Genomic DNA, 21,574 nt, shown 5'->3' on the forward strand with positions numbered 1-21,574 from the left:
ATTTGCACTGAAATTGTATATTCACTTCTGTTCTAGTTCTCAACCCAGAAGCAGCACATGGTCAATTGTGTAGCAGTACCTCTGGAGCAGTTTTTTTTGTTGGGGGGGGGGGGGGGGGGTTCAATGCTTTGCTCAAGGGTTCAATGGCAGTAAGTAGCACGTGGATTTGGATATTGATGCTGGTGCCACTTTGCCAGCACTACAGATGCCTGCTCAGTCACACCTGAATTCTCCCGTCAGCCTTATGTGAATAGTTCCAGCAACAAGCAAGTGGTGATGTCTATGAAATTGATCCTATATGGGCTGTAGTGTAGGAATGTTAAGCCGTGAGCATGTTTATATAGCAGCACTATAAATAACAGCATTCACAATCTTCACATGTGCAACTTCGCAATTAGTTGGAGAGAAGAAAAATCCCACATGGCAGCAGTTGGTTTTACAAAGTATTGTTTTTTCTGTTGCCGGAAAGTAGGTCATGATAGTCAAACAGTACCGTATGAACATAGAACAATGAGTCAGATATTTCACCGGATGTATTAATGTGAAGCATCCAGTTGGCGTTTCCTCACTACCAAATATAATGAGGAAGCCCAGTAGGAGAAGGTGGAGCGAGATGGATTTTGGCCGAAATTCTGCAAATGTTGTCATTGATGAAACATTTGATTCCCATTCAGTTTTCTGTTTCCAAAACTAAAATCTGTAGCAAAACTTTGTTTTGCGAAAGTTTTGATATGTGTTTTTTAGGAGTGTTTGGCGAATTGAGTTACTACACACGCGCAGTGGGCGTTCCCTTATGGAAATAAATGCTAGAACACGCCAATAGGATTTCCGTAGCTGTTGCTTTGCTCTGCCCACTTTTATTTTTTCATTTTACTAGGCAAGTCAGTTAATAACAAATTCTTATTTTCAACGAGGGCCTAGGAACAGTGGGTTAAGCCCCTTGTTCAGGGGCAGAACGACAGATTTGTACCCTGTCAATTTGGGGATTCGATCTTGCAATCTTTCTGTTCCTAGTCCAACGCTCTAACCACTAGGCTACACTGCCGCCCACTCGGATTAATTTATTCCCATTGGAAACGACAGGCTCTGGTCTATCTTGGGTTAGTGATAAAAAAAATCTTTGGATTGAAATTGGGCAGAAACTGCTTCTCCGATAGAAATCCCGCTTCAGGCGATGTCGGTGGCGACGCTGGCGGGCTAAAGAAATGCGTAGAAACACCGCATCGGGTTAACGGACGTCTCGCGCCAAACTGCGCACGGGCAAGCCTTCAAATCAAAGGCACTCCTTATTAACTATAAAGTAATTTGTGACGAAAACGAACACGTGTCAGTTTCGCACTTTCACGATGTTGGAATAATAACGTGTTGAACTACTTAAAACATTGTTAGAATCCAGGTTGTGCCTTTAGATTTTGAGAAAAGTAAAAACTAAGGAATACTTTTTGACGTATGTCATTGAAGTCTCAAATCCGGCCTGGTCTGTTTGGCAAGCGTTTCCGGAAGTCTCGCGATGTTGCGCCTCGGTTTAGAAATTCTGTCATAGAGAGTTTAAGCTAGTTGGCCGACTAGCATGTTAGTAAAGAAAGTACTTCGCTGCAAATGTTTCAAAAAGATATTGGCCTATATAGTCCTGTGGCATTTAACGAACACTAAGGGTTTATTTTTAAGTGTCGGACAGGAAACGGACGGCTGGTAACGTTACAATACAGGTACATTAGCAATCGCGCTAACGCTGTCTAGCCAGCCAACTGTAACTAACTAGGTACTTGCAAGCTAGCTAACGTCAACAACAATAACATGTTGTCGGAGAAAGGTTAAACTGTAGATATGTAACTAGTTATGATGCATATTATTTCTTACATTTTTGCCATGATGTAAATGTTTAGGCCTTGACCATGTAGGCACAGCTAGCCCGTTGACGTTAGTTAAATTGAAAACGTGTTGCAGCACTGTTGGGGCTGTGCGCGAGCCAGCTAGGCCCAAAACGTACCAGACGAGATGATTGATTGTATGATCTAGTCAGTAGCCTAGCCTACATATTTGCGTTGCTTGGTCACTTAGTTTAAACAGATGGATGGTTATTTTATGCACAGCAACTAGGTAAGTAAAATGTAGCTATCTAAAATCTATGCATGACAGTTGATGGTACGTGAAGTGTACAGAGAGACGCAGGGTTGCCAGGTGAAGTTAAAATGTCGAGCCCATGACCACTCAAAGCCAACCCAAAAGGCTCGGAAAAACTAGTACACACCTTTTTTTTGACAGCATGGGAGGAGTTGCCATATCTCTACAATAAACCATTTTCCCGTAACGTTGACTATCATAGTAACCTGTAACATTAGAAGCAAAATTCGCGTTTCCTCTAAATAATAATAATTGCAGGTTATGACATTGCAACCTCTTAAGGATTGGACCCTTTAAAAAAAAAATGACATACCCAAATCTAACTGCCTGTAGCTCAGGACCTGAAGCAAGAATATGCATATTCTTGATACTATTTGAAAGGAATATAACACATTGGGAGAATATAACATATTAGATCTGGTAAAAGATAATGCAGATAACGAAAAAACATGCCCCCCCCCATCTTTGAAATGCAAGAGAGAGGTCACAATGTATTATTCCAGGTTAGGCGTAATTCTGTATTTGCCAAATAACCATTGCTGTTCAAAATGTCGTATCAAGATTGCCCAAATGTGCCTAATTGGTTTATTACTACATTTATGTTCATAACTGTGCACTCTCCTCAAACAATAGCATGGCATTTTTTTCACTGTAATAGCTACTGTAAATTGGATAGTGCAGTTAGATTAACAAGAATTTAATGTTTCTGCCCGTATCGGATATGTCTATGTCCTGGGAAATGTTCTTGTTACTTAAAATGTCATGCTAGTCACATTAGCTCACGCTAGCTCAACCGTCCCAAGGTGTATACCACGGCTGAGGGCTGTTCTTAAGCATGACACAATGCGGAGTGCCTGGATACAGCTGTCAGCCATGGTATATTGGCCATATACCCCAAACCCCCGGGGGGCATTATTGCCATTATAAACTGGTTACCACTGTGATTATAACAGTAAAAAGTCATGTTTTGTAATACCCGTGGTATATGGTGTGATGTAGCACAGTTTTCAGCCAATCAGCATTCAGGGCTCGAACAAGGTTTATAAATGTATATAAATCCCCTTTGCGCGTGTGCATAGCTATAGATAAATCCGACAGTAAATCTCTGAGCAATAAATACTTGGATGAACATAAAACAAACTGTTAGGCTATTTTCTGGCAATTATGTGCCAGATATTAAGACTACAAACCATTATAAATGGCCCATTTGCAAGATTGACTTGTAATTTCAATAGGCATAGGCTACAGATTAAAATCTGGGTTTATGAATGCAGTTACATTTTGCCGTAGTTTGCTTAGCTTATGGCAGGTATCCTATAGCCCCTGATAGGCCTACATCTCATTTCAGATAGCCTACATCTTGTCTAGGATACTGTAGACAAGATATAAACTGAACGATTTAGCAGCTTGCTTAGTTCAAATTAAGACAAATTTATTAATGAAGAGTGAGGCGATTTCGCAATTAGAGGTGCTTGTTTCCCAACAGCCTGCTTGAATAGGCTGCTGAGGATGGGGTCATAATTTCAATAATATGTATATGAACTGAATATGCTTGTCAACAACAGCCAGTGTTTATTAAAAAAAAATTTATGCGTTCATAATAATACAAGGCAACAAACTGTCGTAGGCTATTTATAAAATTGCTTTTCCAGGTAGGCTACACAAGTGACACACATTGATTTGCAATGACTCCAGTGATGTTGTCATTTCAACATATTTATTGTATGAAATGGCATATACAATGGCATATACATTTAATAGGCTACTTGATGGCCAGCAGAGGCAAATGTATAGTTCTACACATTTAGCCTAATGTCAGTTACATTGAGGACTTTTCTCCATAAGAAGAACCACTTCCATTTCAAATTTCCACTCGGGTAGCCCCGGAGACCCAAGCATACATAAAGCATAAAGCATGCTTGATACCTTTTTCTTTAAGCAGTCAACATTAGAATGCAGTTTAAACCACCTCTGAGCAAATTTATGCAATGCACTCTAGTGCGCCCAAAGCCGTTTTCAAGTGCTTTTGGAACCGGTTCTATACTGGTACCTTTTTGCGTTGTGTTCTGGGGAGTTTTAGGTGGAAGGGAAGGGAAAGCTCTGGACACAATTCTGCTGGTTGTCTCTTTTACCCCCTTTTTCTCACCATTTTCGTGGTATCCAATTGTTAGTAGTTACTATCTTGTCTCATCGCTACAACTCCTGTACGGGCTCGGGAGAGACAAAGGTCGAAAGCCATGCGTCCTCCGAAACACAACCCAACCAAGTCACACTGCTTCTTAACACAGCGCGCATCCAACCCAGAGGCCAGCCGCACCAATGTGTCGGGGGAAACACTGTGCACCTGGCGACCTGGTTAGCGTGCACTGCGCACGGCCCGCCACAGGAGTCGTTATTGCGCGATGAGACAAGGATATCCCTACCGGCCAAACCCTCCCTAACCAAGACGATGCTAGGCCAATTGATGCCTCGCCCCATGGTCCTCCCGGTCTCGGCCGGCTGCGACAGAGCCTGGGCTCGAACCCAGAGTTTCTGGTGGCACAGCTAGCACTGCGTCACCCAGGAGGCCCCGGTTGTCTCTCTTTTTTTAAATTACTGCATGGAATGGATACAAATGCAAGGCAAATGTTAATGCGGCTGTCTGGACTCATACACAAGTATATTAGCCTATTTCTCACCACGCTTTGAGCAAACTGACAACAAAAAAATGTATTGTACAAAATGTACATGTTCATATTTTCAAAAGTCTCAAATGTCATTTTATTAAAGTTGTACACCAATATACTAGTAATTTGCTAATAAGAAGTATTTATTTGAATGTTCTATTATACTGCAGGCATACTAATGAGGCAACAACACCCTTCCTGACATGACCAGACAGTTAACAAAATGAACGACCGCTAACTAGGCACATCAAACATGAAATACAAAAATGTCACATTTTAACAACATACCTGCATGGAATGGCTACAAATCCAAGGCAAACAATGCTGCCATCTGGACCCTCATAACTCAAGTATATTTGCCTGACAAAAGATAGTAAAGAATACCGTGAGAAAATCAGAAAACTCACACTGTACTTGAAAGAGACCCTCTCTAGCTGGGCTAGCCTTTCAAAGTTGCACTCAAATGATCCCCATTCACGCTAATATATATTCCTACAGACAGTAGTGCAACAAGACTATGTTTATTTAAGATTTTTGTGCATTTGTGAAAATTTGCATTCAAAAGACTAATAAACATGCATTAACACACCTTTCCTCATCACACTGAGCAAACTGAGGAGTAAAAGCAGCAACAGTGTGTGAAAACCTTGTGAAGACTTACAGAAAACTTTTGACCTCTGTCATTGCCAACAAAGGTTATATAAGAAAGACTTGAAGGTCAGTCAATCTGGAAAATTTCAATAACTTTGGAACTTTCTTCGAGTGCAAAAACCATCAAGCGCTATGATAAAACTGGCTCTCATGAGGACCGCCACAGGAAAGGAAGACCCAGAGTTACCTCTGCTGCAGAGGATAAGTTCATTAGTGTTACCATCCTCAGAAATTGCAGCCCAAATAAATGCTTCAGAGTTCAAGTAATAGACACATCTCAACATCAACTGTTCAGAGGAGACTGTGAATCAGGCCTTCGTGGTTGAGTTGCTGCAAAGAAACCAATACTAAAGGACACCAATAAAAAGTAGAGACTTGCTTGGGCCAAGCAATGGACGTTAGACCGGTGGAAATATGTCCTTTGGTCTGATGAGTTCAAATATGAGATTTTTTATTCCAATTGCCTTGTCTTTGAGAGACGCAAAGTAGGTGAACGGTGGATCTCTGCATGTGTGGTTCCCACCATGAAGCATGGGGGAGGTGGGGGTGCTTTGCTGGTGACACTGTCTGTGATTTATTTAGAATTCAAGGCACATTTAATCAGAATGGCTACCACAGCATCCTGCAGAGATAAGCCATCCCATCTGGTTTGCTCTTAGTGGGACTATCATTTGTTTTTCAACAGGACTATGACCCAACACACCTCCAGGCTGTGACCAAGAAGGAGAGTGATGGAGTGCTGCATCAGATGACCTGGCCTCCACAATCCCCCGACCTCAACCCAATTGAGATGGTTTGGGATGAGTTGGACCGCAGAGTGAAGGAATAGCAGCCAACAAGTGCTCAGCATATGTAGGAATTCCTTCAAGACTGTTGGAAAAGCATTCCAGGTGAAGCTGGTTGAGAAAAGGCCAAGAGTGTGAGAAGCTGTCATCAAGGCAAAGGGTGGCTACTTTGAAGAATATAAAATATATTTGGTTTAACACTTTTTTGGTTACTACATGATTCCATATGTGGTATTTCATAGTTTTGATGTCTTCACTACATCTACAATGTAGAAAATAAAGAAAAACCCTTGAATGAGTAGGTGTGTCCAAACTTTTGAATGGTACTGTATATTTTTCTAAGAGAAATGCCATGGTGGCCGCGGTGCAACTTAGAAATAGCCCAAAAACCTGCAACCATGGCCAATACATTTTCACCCACAACTTGGGTTATAAAGTAGCAAAATTTGGCGGGAAAACTGTGAACATGGCAATGCTGCAGAGAAGGAAGATGAAACATCCTCTCTGGTAATACCTGACCGAATAGAGCTATAACATGGCAAAGAACAGGTTTATCAGCAAAGTGCGCTGCATCATGCACACAGCAGGAATATCACTGAAATATTTTTGTTACTACACATCACCTTCTATATTCAAACAAAATAGGCCTTTTATAGGCAAGTGGGCAACATCATGCTCATGTCCTCAAAATGTAGTCTTCCTAGTAGGACTGCAATAATGAGATGGTGTCTGTGCGCATCCGTTTCAGTAGACAAGAGTCTACTCCTTTCGACTCCAAAAATCCTGGAGTCGTGCACCACTAGTTTTCCAAATGGAGCAAAATAATCATAGTGGGCAGAACAAGCAAGGAGGTGGGCAGAGCCAAGCACAAGCTAGTGAGAACCTATTGGTGCGTTCTAGCATTTTATTTGCATATTTCCGTTAGGGAACGTCTACGCTGTGAAGTGCGTGTGCAATAACTAGATTCGCCCATTTTTTAAACTTTGGCAAAGGGTAAAGTCTAAAAAACACAGTCCACTGTTTGTTACAGATTTTAGTTTTTGAAATGGAACTGGAGATCAAATGTTTAGTCAATGAGAATTAGCAGAATGACTGCCAAAATCCATCTCTCTCCATCTTCTCACACTGCAGGCCACTGGGCTTCCTCTCATCACCATATTTGGTGGTGTGGAAACGCCAACTGGATGCGTCACATTTATACATCCGGTGAAATATCTGTCTCATTCTTCTATCCATTGCATTGGTGCCCCTTAAGCAGACCAGAACTGTAACAATTTGTTTAAATGGTAAATAGCCTGAGTAGGAGATCTTCATTTATCCATAATTGATGGTGTAGCAAGGCTAGGCATCAGTTAGCCCAAGATGTACTCTTAACCCCCTAATTGATTGATGCACCCGTGCATCAGTTTAACATAATTAAAATGTCCCCATAAATCTGTCTTTGCGTTATGTTTTTTTTGCATTGGCTCAATCCACCAGATCCGCCTATGTCGGTCTTCTGCATCTGCTGTGGACTGTGGCAGAGCTACATCACTGTTTGTCAGACCAAGAGAAATCCAGAAAATCAGTCTTCTCACAAAAACATGAGTCTGTAGAGTCCAAACGGTTTGGCCTACAAACTAATATATGGCTTGGTTGTTTAGCAACAAAACCAACGCGTGCGTAACTAAGAGGCAAAACAGACAGGGTTGGCTTAGATTGTTGACAACATGTTAACTGTATTTTGTTTCCAATGTTTATTGAAAATGTGAACACATTTGCACAATTGAGCACCTGTTGTCTCTCAAATACATGGTTACGGTTGTTGGTTAGCTAGCTAGCGAATTTTTGCAGTCTACAAATCCACTCAAGAAAAAATCAGCCCACAGCTGAATCTAGTTGATGATCCCTGGCTTAGACCTTTAGAGGTTAATAAAGGAGCGTATCGTTACGGTCCAAGGACCTTATATGATCCAGTATCTTCAGAGGCAGACTGGCTCTGGCAGTCAAATACTCTTTATCTAAACGTGAATTAATTCTAAATTGCGATATGGTTCTATATCTCATCAATATAATTTCACAAATGCAAAGTATACACTGTTTTAACCGGGTTTATCACAGTTGCAGCCAACATTGTTTTTCAGTGACAACACATTTCTGGCGGCTTTCTTCCGTTACACACAGGTTAGGAGCATGCTAATTAGCACAGGAGGTCTTCCTTCTGTCTTCCGTAAACACACTGTAACATGGAGATGGCGGTGTGGGGGACACTAAACCCTATAAAGCTGTATGTGTATCAATGTATTTTTTCTTTCTTTTTTTTTCTTACTGATATGAAATATAAGGTCCTTATGCTTCCATAACCGTACCGCAAGTGATGCGTGTTAATGTTCAGATCGATCATCGGGCTCTCAAAGTACTGAGTAAAGGGTCTGAATACTTATATAAATGTGATATTTCAGTTATTAAAAAAAATGCAAAAAACAACAACAGTTTTTTGCTTTGTCGTCATGGGGCATTGTGTGTAGATTGATGAGGGGGAAAAAACTATTTAATACATTTTAGAATAAGGCTGTAACGTAACCAAATGTGGAAAAAGTCAAGGAGTCTGAATACTTTCCGAATGCACTGTATATCACATTGTTGCCTACATTGTAAAATTGTCAACTTCTGGAGCTCATAGGGCTCTGATCAAAAGTAATGCCCTGAATAGGGTGCCATTTTGGATGCAACCTTTGTCCACCCAACTCTGACTCTCCTGACTCCTCCCTCCCCCAGGTGTCCTGCTGCAATGTCAAGGCGGAGCAGAAACAGCCGGGCATGGCGTTACGTGTGGAGTGGACTACGGCGAGATGCTGATTCCCGGGCGCTGGTACTGTCCTCAGAAAGTGAAGAGTGGGGCTACGAACGCTTACAGGTAAGGGTCGGTTTGTGACGGACGTAGTCCAGGGGTGTGAAACTCATTCCATAGAGAGAAGATTGCCTTCTGTTTTTTGTTATTTCCTTTCAGTTTGTGTCCAATTAAGACCTAGACAACCAGGTGAGGGGAGTTCCTAACTAATGAGGGACCTAAGGCAAGTTGATCAATCAAGTACAAGGGAGGAGCGAAAATCCGCAGACAATTGGCCTTCCGTGGAATGAGTTTGGCACCTGTGACATAGACAGTTCCATTGTGCCAGAAAAGCGGAGTCAAGTACAGCTGACATATTTGAGCACTGTTATGTACTGTTTGGCCTCTGCAGTACAGTGACTCAGACTCTGAGCCAGACTACCGTCCCGTGGTGCCACCGGTCCCCAGTGCCGTGCCCGTTACCGGAGAGTCGTACTGCACCTGCGACTCCCAGGCCGAGCCCAGCTACAACCCACATCTCCGGGGCTTCCACCGCATCAAAGACTGCCACTGTGGAGAGGAAGACCAGGGTGAGGACTGGAGGGGCAGGGTGGGGAACTAGGGTTGTGTTCAGAAGGGCACACCGTAGCAAAACGTTTTGAAGTGGAAAAGTGAGCGCTTTTTATAGGTCAAGTTCAGGTAGTCATTTCAGGTATTTCACACTGTTTCTGAGGGTTTTCTTATGTTTCATGCCCATGCTGTATCAGGGAGTTCCCAAAAGTGAAGCTCTCACCATTATTTGCTTATTAAAATATCTTAAGTGTCTGAAATGTTGGAAGTCAACTGTCATTTGATCCACTGACCTCTTGACATTGCAGACTTTGACTGGGTGTGGGACGATAGTAACCGCTCCACGGCCACGTTGATGACCTGCGACAACCGCAAAGTCAACTTCCACACGGAGTACAGCTGCGGCACAGCAGCCATAAGAGGCTCTAAGGAGCTGGCAGATGGACAGCACTTCTGGGAGATCAAGATGACATCACCAGTGTACGGGACAGATATGGTGAGGCTCTGCACATCATTACTCAGGAAACAGCATTATGAGGATTAGTGGAGACAGGTGTCACTTTAAATCGGAGGCTGGCACATTGTAATGGAATAGTTTTCATTCATTCATTCAATTCCAGCCATTACTATGAGCCTGTCCTCTGATTTCTCTCTTTTACCAGCCTCCTCTGCTGGGGGTTGGTGCTTAGTCTTGTAAGACCTTAGGAAGTTTAGTGGTTTCTCTTTCCTAAAGCTTATTTTGTGAACCTTTTGCATATTGTATAATGGTGAGCATGTTGATTACTGTTCTATTTTAATGTTATGTGGTTAAGGTGAACATGTTGAATGAAGACTATTCGATGTTGTGTAGATGGTAGGCATCGGAACCTGTGACGTGAACCTGGATAAGTACAGACATACCTTCTGCAGCCTGTTGGGGAAAGATGACGACAGCTGGGGTCTCTCCTACACTGGTAAAACCATATAATCCATCAGATAGTCCTTATCACAAACAGACCTGGGTTCATATCGTATTCGGTTTTTTTCCAAATACTTTCAGTGTTTGATTGAGCCTGCCTGTAGTGGTGCCTGCTCTGCTGGACAGGGTTTTCACTTTTGGAGCTGTTAGCAGTTGATGTTATTCTTTAATAATACAGCAAATCTATAGCAAATCAGGGGGAGGAAATTGGTTTATTCAAAGATGATAAATCATAGATTTTATGCTGCGAGGTAGATGTTAGATGGTCGTTCCTTCCCTATCCTCAGTGATTCTCTCCACAGAACAAAGGTACAGGATGTAGTTTTATAACCCAGCCCTAGCCTGTTGTTGGCCAATTAGAATTCCTTGCAATAAAACTGGACCAATGGCCAAATAACAAGTATCCTATTTCAGGTTGGACCAATGAGAACGTGCCACACATAGCTATGAGTTCAGGACTGACATTCCTAACAGATGTTGAACTGAAAACCATCTATTTCCATTAATAATTCCATATTGACCATTAGTACTCTATTGACTTTAGTACTCTTGACCTCTTGTCCTCTGTGTTGTGTATTTATCTTCAAAATATTCTTACACTCCCCCTAGAACATTTTAAAAAGAAATATACTTTAATGTCTTTTTAGAAAAGAAAAAAAATTTAAACATGAAAAAATATACAGTATAAAACACATTAGCAGTATGCATAAAATCATTCACATTAAACACCTTGCATTTCTATAACACAAAGGTCATATTTTACTTGCTGTTACAAAAATAAATAGATTTCAAACAAAGTTATAAAAAATAAGTATTAACCGGTGTAATGATGGATGTCCCTTACGATTCCTACCACATCCTGTATTAGGAGGAAACTCAAAAAAATAAAATTGTCTACAAGACCATAATATTCAATCGTCCTATTGGCAAGGTAATCATTTACCAAGTCCTTTAAAAGTGATCCGCTCTTCCACACTGGTATCAGTCCCACATAGATAACTATTAGAAATTATGTTCTGAAAGTCTGCCGGTAGTGAGGAAATCTTCCTTTCTAATTCTTCTTCCGTTCCACTGGTTGATAAGGACTTCTCTAGTGAACACTTCACCAGTGATCTTGTATAATTTCAAGTTCAGTCCTTGGGTCAAGGGATATTGCTTTAGACTGTAGATTGTAGTAACCTGTAACGAAGGAAACAAAAAAGTGAAAGTAACATGTCCTGGTTTCAAGAGAAATTGATATTTCACATTGATATTTCACATAGATTTCCCTAAGTAAGCATGTCCCGATTTCAGGAAGATGTTGGTCATTTCACCTAGATATCCCTAATATGATGACTGCGGTGTACAACATAGAAGCATATCAGGTTCTGATCATCTTACTATGCTTCTTCACCCGAGATTGGCCCCCGATTGCTAATCAATCAGTTCTTTATTCTCCAGGCTCCGCTTTGTCATCAACATGGACAACCTTGCAATGAGTGACATAATATCCATCGTGATTTTCCATGGACTTTTACTGCTGACCTCGTCATGAGCAGAACGTGATAAGGACCTTCCCATTTTGGCCCTAATGTCTCTGTTAAATATTTTTTTACCATCACCCACTGTCCTGGTACTACGTCATGTCCCCCCTCGGGACTTATTCCCCACACCTCTTATACTTGTCTGTCTGCTTCCGCTACTGCATTAGAGAGTTGTATGCAATAGTTAAACATTGTGCCACTCATAAAGTGAACTGATTTTCTTAAATCTAACGTGCCTGTCACTATCACATTGTCCATTGTAGTGTTAGGTTCTAATTCTCAGGATAAAAAAACTCAACAGACACTATGAAAGCTTAACCAAGTTTAATTCTTCCCAGCGGATCAATACAGCTGCATTAGACAACGACATTTCACACAAGCACTGATATTTAACCCTTCCTCCTGAGTCTCCTCCTACACATCTGAACAGCCAATGCATCTCTGTTGCTAGACAGAACCTTAGTGATATCTGTTCTTCCTCACTTCATCTGACCTGACCTCTACCCCAAGTGCTTACTCCTCTCCAACTCACGGCTGTCATGGTGCCTGGTACCAGACTGTGTCCTCCCAGTGGATCCCTCTCATAGGATCCCTGATGGCTAACAATAACATATCCTGACATAATGTAAATGTTATACATTATCCTCTCTCCCTCAGTGACATGAATAAGTATATTTCATATCCTCAGAACCCAACAGTAGTAACTGCCCAGCCTGCCTTCCTCACCCCCCCCCCCTCCACAATGCTTGAACCGTCTGTGTATAAGATAAACTCAGGGTTTTCCAACGGATTACTCTTAATAAACCCATCAGAGAGTTGATCCAAAACCAACTCACAAAAGTCGTGTTCAAGTAATGTGGAGGAAGCATCAGAGTAGCTGGATTACATGGTGTGCCACATTGTATGATGATGTTAATAGCCTCCGCTACTTTAGTAGCGGCCATAGCTTTCTTTGCTAATGGGATATTGTTTTGTTACAAGGTGGTGCAACACCTGTCAAGCACACTGGTTCCATATCCAAAGTTCCACACTCTTTTCTTCGTAGTTCCAATAGGATGGTTCTGAACTGTAGAGCCCTGCAGTTGTCTAATTTGCCACGTCACCTTCCCTTCAGAAATGTTCAATGTAGAGTCAAGTTGCATAATAACATCAAGGCCTAAAATAAGGTTGTTCAAATGAGCCTATCCACACCCCTGCATCCATCTTCATTGGACCAATAGAAATTGATAATGGTTTGGTCTGTTTGGTATCTGTCTCTGTCTCCGTCCCCCCATTTATGATTTTTCAATGCCGATACTGATTATTGGAGGACCAAAAAAAGCCGTTACCGATTAATCGGCCAATTTTATACATCACACAAATAAATATACATACAGTTGATGTCGGAAGTTTACATACTTAGGTTGGAGTCATTAAAACTCGTTTTTCAACCACTCCACAGATTTGTTAACAAACTATAGTTTTGGCAAGTCGGTTAGGACATCTACTTTGTCCATGACACAAGTCATTTTTCCAACAATTGTTTACAGACAGATTATTTCACTTATAATTCACTATATCACAATTCCAGTGGGTCAGAAGTTTACATACACTAAGTTGACTGTGCCTTTAAACAGCTTGGAAAATTATGTTATGGCTTTAGAAGCTTCTGATTGACATCATTTGAGTCAATTGGAGGTGTACCTGTGGATGTATTTCAAGGACTACCTTCAAACTCAGTGTCACTTTGCTTGACATCATGGACAAATAAAAAGTAATCAGCCAAGACCTCAGAAAAAATATTGTAGACCTCCACAAGTCTGGTTCATCCTTGGGAGCAATTTCCAAACGCCTGAAGGTACCATGTTCATCTATACAAACAATAGTACGCAAGTATAAACGCCATGGGACCACGCAGCCGTCATACCGCTCAGGAAGGAGATGCGTTCTGTCTCCTAGAGATGAACGTACTTTGTTCAAAAAGTGCAAATCAATCCCAGAACAGCAGCAAAGGACCTTGTAAAGATGCTGTTGTTTACAACGTCGTTCTAGTCACATTATGCATATTACATAACAACTGTCCCGATCCCATAGAGTTTGAAGGGATAATTCGGGATTTTGGCAATGAAGACCTTTTATCTACTTGCCCAGTGTCCGATTAACTCGTGGATATCATTTTTATGTCTCTTCGTCGAGTATGGTTTTGACTAGAGAGAATTTTCGTAGCAGTTTAGGAGAATTGGGTTAAGGTTATGAAAAGGGTTAGGGTTAGCTAAAATGAAAAATAATAACTTTTGATGTCAATTTGACAAAAGCTGTTTAGCCATGACCATGCAGTATGAAGGTAGGTAGTTTCGCTAGCCAATGCTGACAGGAAGTCTACAGGTACACCAGCTGTTCCCATAGACTACAAGTCATTGTGCCAACACTAGTTGGCATTTGATGATGAGCTAACTGGAGTGGAAAATTCCCAAATGGAGCAAAGATATCAATGTACCATTTCCAAATAATGTTGGGCAAAAATAATAGATTTTGAGGTGGTTGAGAATGGACTGTTTCTCTATGTAACCCACATACAAATGAGCATAATTAGAAGCCATAGGGGATCCCTTAACAGTACCCTTCATCTGGATAAAGAAATTGTTTTGAAACATGAAATAATTGTGTGTGTGTGTGAGCCTGTTTTTCCCCCCCTTATAATAATAATAATAATAATGCTAATATGGTCATATTCTAGGTCTGTTACATCATAAAGGAGACAAGGTGAACTTCTCCTCACGTTTCGGCCAGGGCTCAATCATCGGAGTGCACCTGGACACATGGCATGGAACACTCACCTTCTTTAAGAACCGCAAGTGCATAGGTAATTACAGGGGTCACAGGTCAAGGGGACCAGGTGGGGTGAGTAGTGATCTACATATAGTAATTTAACTACGTTTTGCATTAGCTTGGTGGTAGTTGAACTCAATTCAAATCTTGGTAGCAATTTCAGTAGTTAACCTCTCTGGGATATGTGTACTAGCGTCCCACCTGGCCAAAAGCCAGGGAAAATGCAGAGCGCCAAATTCAAATAAATTCCTAACTTTCGTTAATTCACACATGCAAGATAGCAAATTAAAGCTACATTTGTTGTGAATCCAGCCAACATGTCAGATTTCAAAAAGGCTATTCGGCGAAAGCAAACGATGCTATTATCTGAGGATAGCACCTCCGTAAACAAAGACAGAAAGCGTATTTCAACCCTGCAGGCTCGACACAAAACGTAGAAATAAAAATATAATTCATGCCTTACCTTTGACGAGCTTCTTTTGTTGGCACTCCAATATGTCCCATAAACATCACAAATGGTCATTTTATTCGATTCATTCCGTCGATATATATCCAAAATATCCATTTATTTGGCGTGTTTGATCCAGAAAAAACAACCTGCGCAACATGACTACAAAATATCTCAAAAGTTACCTGTAACTTTGCCAAAACATTTCACATGTAATACAACTTTAGGTATTTTTTTACACAAATAATCGATAAAATTGAAGATGGGATGATCTGTGTTCAATACAGGAGGAAAACAAACTAGCTAGCTTTCTGGTCACGCGCCTCTATCTAACAGTACACTTGAAGTGACCCTCGTTCAAGGTGGCCGTACTTATTCATTACACAAAGGAATAACCTCAACCAATTTCTAAAGACTGTTGACATCCAGTGGAAGCGATAGGTACTGCAGAAGGTCCCTTTAGAAATCTGGATTCCCAATGAAAACCATTGAAAAGAGAGTGACCTAAAAAAAAAAAAAAATCTGAATGGTTTGTCCTCAGGGTTTCGCCTGCTAAATAAGTTATGTTATACTCACAGACATGATTCAAACAGTTTTAGAAACTTCAGAGTGTTTCCTATCCAAATCTACTAATAATATGCATATCTTGAGTAGCAGGCAGTTGAATTTGGGCATGCATTTCATCCGGATGTGAAAATACTGCCCCCTGTCATCAAGAAGTTAATGACTTTTTTGCCATGTAGCGTTGTAGTAAACTACTGGAAGGAACTACACACTACTTTTTGGGGCAAAAAGATAAGAAAATATGGGTGAAAGAGGCAAGAATTTCCTTTCTTTTACTGCATCAAACGTGCCTAATTCTCACTTGAAACAGTTGTTGTTATTAATAGGCTACATTACACATTCTGTTTACATTTGACTGTTCTTGCAATTTGTAGATTATTTCAGATTTAGAAATAATATATCACAAAGTAGTTCGAACTACTTTTTCAAATTAACTTTAGTTCAGTAAACTATATTTTTTCTTAAAGGAAAATTACACCCCAAAATATATATTTTGGTATTTGTTTGATTAGTCCATTGTTGAAACAGTCCCGAAATGTTTTGTTTGCAGTAATCAAGTTACAGAAATACTGCCGGTAAGATTGTTTTGAGGTGTTTTCCTTTAAGGGTAGCTTAACTTCCTCCAGTGTGAAGTAATGGATAACTTGGTAAACTATATTTTCAGGGTAGCTTCCCCAACACTGCATGTTAGATGGGTGGTTGGGCAGTATGTAACTAGATGGGCATTAGGGGCCAGTTTCTCAGACACTGATTAAGCTAAGTCCTAGGCTACAATGCATGCTTTATGTCAAATCTCCATTCAAAGTGATTTCTAGTCCAGGACTAGGCTTGATCTGGGATGGGAAAACCGGCCCTATAAATCACTTCAAGACCTAATTAACATGGAACCTACCTAGGATTTCTCATATTCCCCCTCTGCATGTACCCAGCTAGTTACCCCTGTACTGCGCCTAGCCTTTTGCTTGTGTGTGACGTTGGGTAATGTGACAGCAAATGGATACATTTCCATTCTAAACTGGACAATAAAATGTATATTCTATTCTGCAGGGGTGGCGGCTACGGAGCTACAGAACAAGCATTTCTACCCCATGACGTGTTCCACAGCAGCCAAGAGCAGCATGAAGGTGATCCGCTCCTGCTTCGCGCCCACTTCCCTGCAGTATCTGTGCTGTGCTCGCCTCCGCAAGCTCCTCCCTGAGTGCCCAGACACCCTGAGCGTACTGCCGCTGCCCCCTGGCCTGCGCCACCTGCTGCACAATAAGCTGGGCTGGGTCCTCCGCCTCAACAACGGCCTCCTGGGGGCTCCAGGGATGGGGGGCTTGGGGTCTCACTTGCCCCCTACGCCCCCCTTGGCTGGGGCCTTGTCCTCTGAAAGCGATGACTCTGAGGGGTGTTCGTCGGACCCTGAGGCATGTCAGAGGAAGAGATGTCGTTGGACGTGACGGGAATCCAATGTGACCCCCAATGTAAACACATGGGGTGTTTCCTAAATAACACCCTATTCCCTATAAATAGTGCACCACTGGTCAAAGACCCATAGAACTCTGGTCAATAGGGTGCCATTTGGATGCAGCCATGAACTGGACTGGATCCCTGCCCCCTCCCTGAGACACACTCACGTTATAACCCCTTACACACACACACACACATATGTTACCGTTAATGGTGATCCCAGGACCTAGGGACAGTGTTGTGGGAACATTTAAACAAGATCAAACGAATGTGGCACTAAGACCTATGGCCAAACTTCAGTGTACATTAACAGTATATGCAACAACAATGATGACATGAAATCAATGAAAAGAGACCAAGTGCAGCATTATGTGGATTGTCACCATGCTTTCTCCTTGTACATAAAATGCTGGTTGGATTGCTATAAGAGTGGCCCGTAGTATAAGGCCCTATTTTAAGTTTCTGTTTTAGCTGACCGAAGTTGAGTCCAGAGAGTAGTCGCAATTTGTTGCGCTTTCACATCTCCATGACAACATTTATTTGTTACCTTTTTCCTCCCTCTTTGTTGTGTCTTTGTCTGGTCCTGGCACGAAAATCCAAACAATCCATGTTACATTATTAATGCAAGGTGTAAATAAGACAAGACTCGCACTCACAATTTGACATTTTCTAAATAGGAGAAAAGGACTGCTTTGAAGGTAGTCCTGGTCAGATTTATTACATGTAAAACATGACCTTCAACAACTATCCTATCTAGAAGACCGTCCCTAGATCAATGTTGATGGAGTCTGTCTGACCAATGGTTAAAATGATGCAATTTGGCGAGAGCTTGCGTTTGTATGTCATTAGCTGTTCTCTAATGAAATCATAACTTCATTAGGCTGGCATTAACACTGGAATTTAATCAAAGTTTTGGAAAATCTATGGGAAAATGTCTGTTCTTGCTCTGCAAGAATACACAGATCAAGTAATCCGTTATTTTGTTGTTAATCAGCACATTTGTTTCGGAGCAGGAACAATCTTTATTATTTTGTTTAGATATTTGATTTTGTTGTCACATGCATTTGGTTGGAACCCCTGTGCGTCCAATGGTTGGGTTGCAGACATTGTACTGAATAAAGAAGAAAAGGGGTGTCCACATATTATAACATCTAAATATATCTGTGTGTTTTATTATTTTTCAGTGTACAATGTTGTTTATTTTATGCATCAAAGCACTTGTGTATATACAGTGCATTCGCAAAGTATTCAGACCCCTTGACTTTTCCCACATTTTATTTCCTAGACTTGGCCGGACGAGTCTTGGTGTTTCCAAACGTCTTACATTTAAGAATGATGGCGGCCACTGTGTTCTTTAATGCTGCAGACATTTTTTGGTACTCTTCCCCAGGTCTGTGCCTCGACACAATCCTGTCTCGGAACTCTACGGAAAATTCCTTCGACCTCATGGCTTGGTTTTTGATATGCATTGTCAACTGTGGGACCTTTAAATATACAGGTGTGTGACTTCCAAATCATGTCCAATCAATTGGATTTACCAATTTTCGGGGCTCCCGAGTGGCGCAGCGGTCTAAGGCACTGCATCGCAGTGATAGTGGCGTCACTACAGACGCCCTGGTTCGAATCCAGGCTTTATCACAATCGGCTGTGATTGGGAGTCCCATAGGACGACGCACAATTTGCCAGCGTTGTCTGGGTTTGGCCGGTGTAGGCCGTCATAAGAATTTGTTCTTAACTGACTTGCCTAGTTAAATAACATTTAAAAATTACCACAGGTGGACTCCAATCAAGTTGTAGAAACATCTCAAAGATGATCAATTGAAACAGGATGCACCTGAGCTCAATTTTTAAGTCTCATAGCAAAGGGTCTGAATACTTATGTAAATAAGGCATAACTTTTTTTCACATTGTCATTATGGGGTATTGTGTTTTTTAAATCCATTATAGAATAAGGCTGTCATGGTGGAAAAAGTGAAGGGGTCTAAATACTTTCTGAATTCACTGTATAAACGGGATATATAAATGGATCTTCTATGTAATGTTCATATTGTATAGGCCTTTATTCTTCTCTTTCTCTCTGTCTTTCTCTACAATAATCTATATCTAAAGCATGGCCTTTAACTGAAAACTAAGATGAATAGGTGAAATATGCACAAAAATGTTTTTCTTATTCTAAAAAATAGAGGCTCATGGTGCTTTTTGCTTTTTTTTTTCCCTGGTTCAAGCAAATGTTTAATCTTTAATAATCTGTAAACTTTACATTCAGTATTCTCTTCTCTGTTAAGATTTATATTGTTATGGCAACCTTTGTTTGCACACCAATGTTCCTCCAGGAAATAACGATTAAGTAAGCAATGTTTGTGCATGTCTGTTGGTCTAAAGAACCTACAATGGCACAAAATGCATCAACATCAAATAAAATACAAATGAAAACCTTCCTTTGCAAATCAAACTAAATGCCACTTTCAGTGTACAGACAGACGGTGGCATCAGCTGATGCAGCTCTGGCAAAAACAAAAAATCATATTGACGACAACATTCTACTGGTATTCACCTTCATAGTCTGAGCAGAGGTCACTTCCCAACCTAGTAGGTGACATCATAACAGAGATGGCCACGCAGACCGTTCCATTGCCCAGATTGGCGCACATTCAGCAAGTGAATATTCTTTAAATCCGTTGTGATTTCTGTATTGTAATAGGCCCAAAATGTGGTTACTTAAGTCAGATTTTTATACATTTGTCTGTTTTCGCTGCGTAACATTTAGAAGTTGTCCCTTTTCAGGTTTAGAAGAAGTGACTTGTAAATACAAACGCCCCGAAATATCAGACACATCTCATTTACACAAGTATTCACACCCCTGAGTCAGTACTTTGTAGAAGGCACCTATATGATTTCGCAGCGATTACAGCTCTGAGTCTTCTTGGGTAAGCTTAGAAGCACGTTCCACACCTGGATTGTGCAATATTCCCCCCTTTTATTATTTTCAAAGTTCTTCAAGCTCTGTCAAGATGTTGGGGAGAATGGCAAGATGGCAATATTCAAGTCTTGCCATACATTTTCAAGCAGATTTAAGTCAAAACTGGAACATTCACTCTCTTCTTGGTAAACAACTCCAGTGTAGATTTGGCCTTGTGTTGTTGGTCATTGTCCTGCTGAAAGGTGAATTCCTCTCCCAGTCTGGTGTAAAGCAGACTGAAGCAGGTTTTCCTCTAGGATTTTGCCTGTGCTTCACCTCATCCCGTTTCTTTTTATCCCGAAAAACTCCCCACTATTTGCCTATGTAGAGCATACCCATACCATGATGCAGCCACCACCACGCTTGAAAATAAGGAGGCAGTTACTCAGATGTGTGAGATTTGTCCCAAACACAAGGCTTTGCATTTAGGCCAAAACGTGTATTCCGATGCTGTGTTTTTTTTTTGCAGTATTACTTTAAGTGCCTTGTTGCAAACAAGATGCATGTTTTGGAATATTTTTATTCTGCATATTTCTGTGTTTTCTATTCACCCTGTCATTTAGGTCATTATTTTGGTGTCACTACAATGTTGTCGAGTCATCCTCAGTTTTCTACCATCACAGACATTGAACTCAATAACTGTTTTAAAATCACCAATGGCCTCAGGTTAACATCCCTGTGCAGTTTCATTCCTGTCCTACAGCTCAGTTCAGAAGGACAACTGTATATATGTGTCCTGGTCGTTTAATATATAATGCACAGCATAATTATTAACTTGCTCAATAAGATATTCAATATTTGATTTGTTATTTTTAACTATCAACCAATCACTGCCCTTCTTTGAGGCTTTTGAAAAGTTCCCTGGTCTTTGTAGTTGAATCTGTGCTTGAAATTCAATACCTGAATGAGGGACCTTACATACGATGCATTTGGAAAGTATTCAGACCCCTTGACCTTTTCCAAATGTTACATTACAGCCTTATTCTAAAATGTATTAAATAAAATGTTTTCTTCATCAATCTTCACACAATACCCCATAATGACAAAGTGAAAACAAGTTCTTAGAAATGTATGCACATTTATTAAAAATTAAAAACAGAATGTAAGTATTCATAGACTTTACTATGAGACCCGTTAATGAAGCTGAGGTGCTTCCTGTTTCCATTGATCATCCTTGAGATGTTTCTACAACTTGGAGATCACCGGTAAATTCAATTAATTGGACATGATTTGGAAAGGCACACACCTGTCTATAAA

The 21,574-nt window shown here is 40.9% G+C and overlaps 1 protein-coding gene across 6 annotated transcripts; it reads left to right on the top strand.

The window, feature by feature from the left end:
* Nucleotides 1-900: 900 nt before the first annotated feature.
* On the top strand, nt 901-19,796 carry LOC115145217 (SPRY domain-containing SOCS box protein 3-like). 6 transcript variants are annotated; one of them, XM_065003158.1, is made up of 8 exons: nt 1,146-1,709; nt 6,127-6,331; nt 8,984-9,122; nt 9,448-9,625; nt 9,914-10,101; nt 10,456-10,558; nt 14,803-14,928; nt 16,954-19,796. In XM_065003158.1, the coding sequence occupies exons 3-8, from the start codon at nt 8,997-8,999 to the stop codon at nt 17,346-17,348; spliced, it is 1,116 nt and encodes a 371-aa protein (XP_064859230.1). In that variant the 5' UTR covers nt 1,146-1,709; nt 6,127-6,331; nt 8,984-8,996; the 3' UTR covers nt 17,349-19,796. The 6 variants fall into 6 exon arrangements, with proteins under 6 accessions (XP_029542464.1, XP_064859230.1, XP_064859229.1 ...); XM_065003157.1 differs by having other exon boundaries at nt 6,127-6,293; XM_029686604.2 differs by lacking the exons at nt 1,146-1,709; nt 6,127-6,331 and adding an exon at nt 901-1,100.
* Nucleotides 19,797-21,574: the final 1,778 nt, after the last annotated feature.

This window comes from Oncorhynchus nerka, linkage group LG17, assembly GCF_034236695.1.
Source record: "Oncorhynchus nerka isolate Pitt River linkage group LG17, Oner_Uvic_2.0, whole genome shotgun sequence".
In the NCBI taxonomy this organism is placed as follows: domain Eukaryota; kingdom Metazoa; phylum Chordata; class Actinopteri; order Salmoniformes; family Salmonidae; genus Oncorhynchus; species Oncorhynchus nerka.

Bases quoted from the DNA above. Each gene is read 5' to 3' on its own strand.
- LOC115145217 (XM_029686602.2), top strand. From the start codon at position 2,075: ATGGTTATTTTATGCACAGCAACTAG. The intron at 9,123-9,447 runs GTAAGGGTCGGT...TGGCCTCTGCAG, and splicing joins GGGGCTACGAACGCTTACAG to TACAGTGACTCAGACTCTGA. The intron at 10,102-10,455 runs GTGAGGCTCTGC...GATGTTGTGTAG, and splicing joins CAGTGTACGGGACAGATATG to ATGGTAGGCATCGGAACCTG.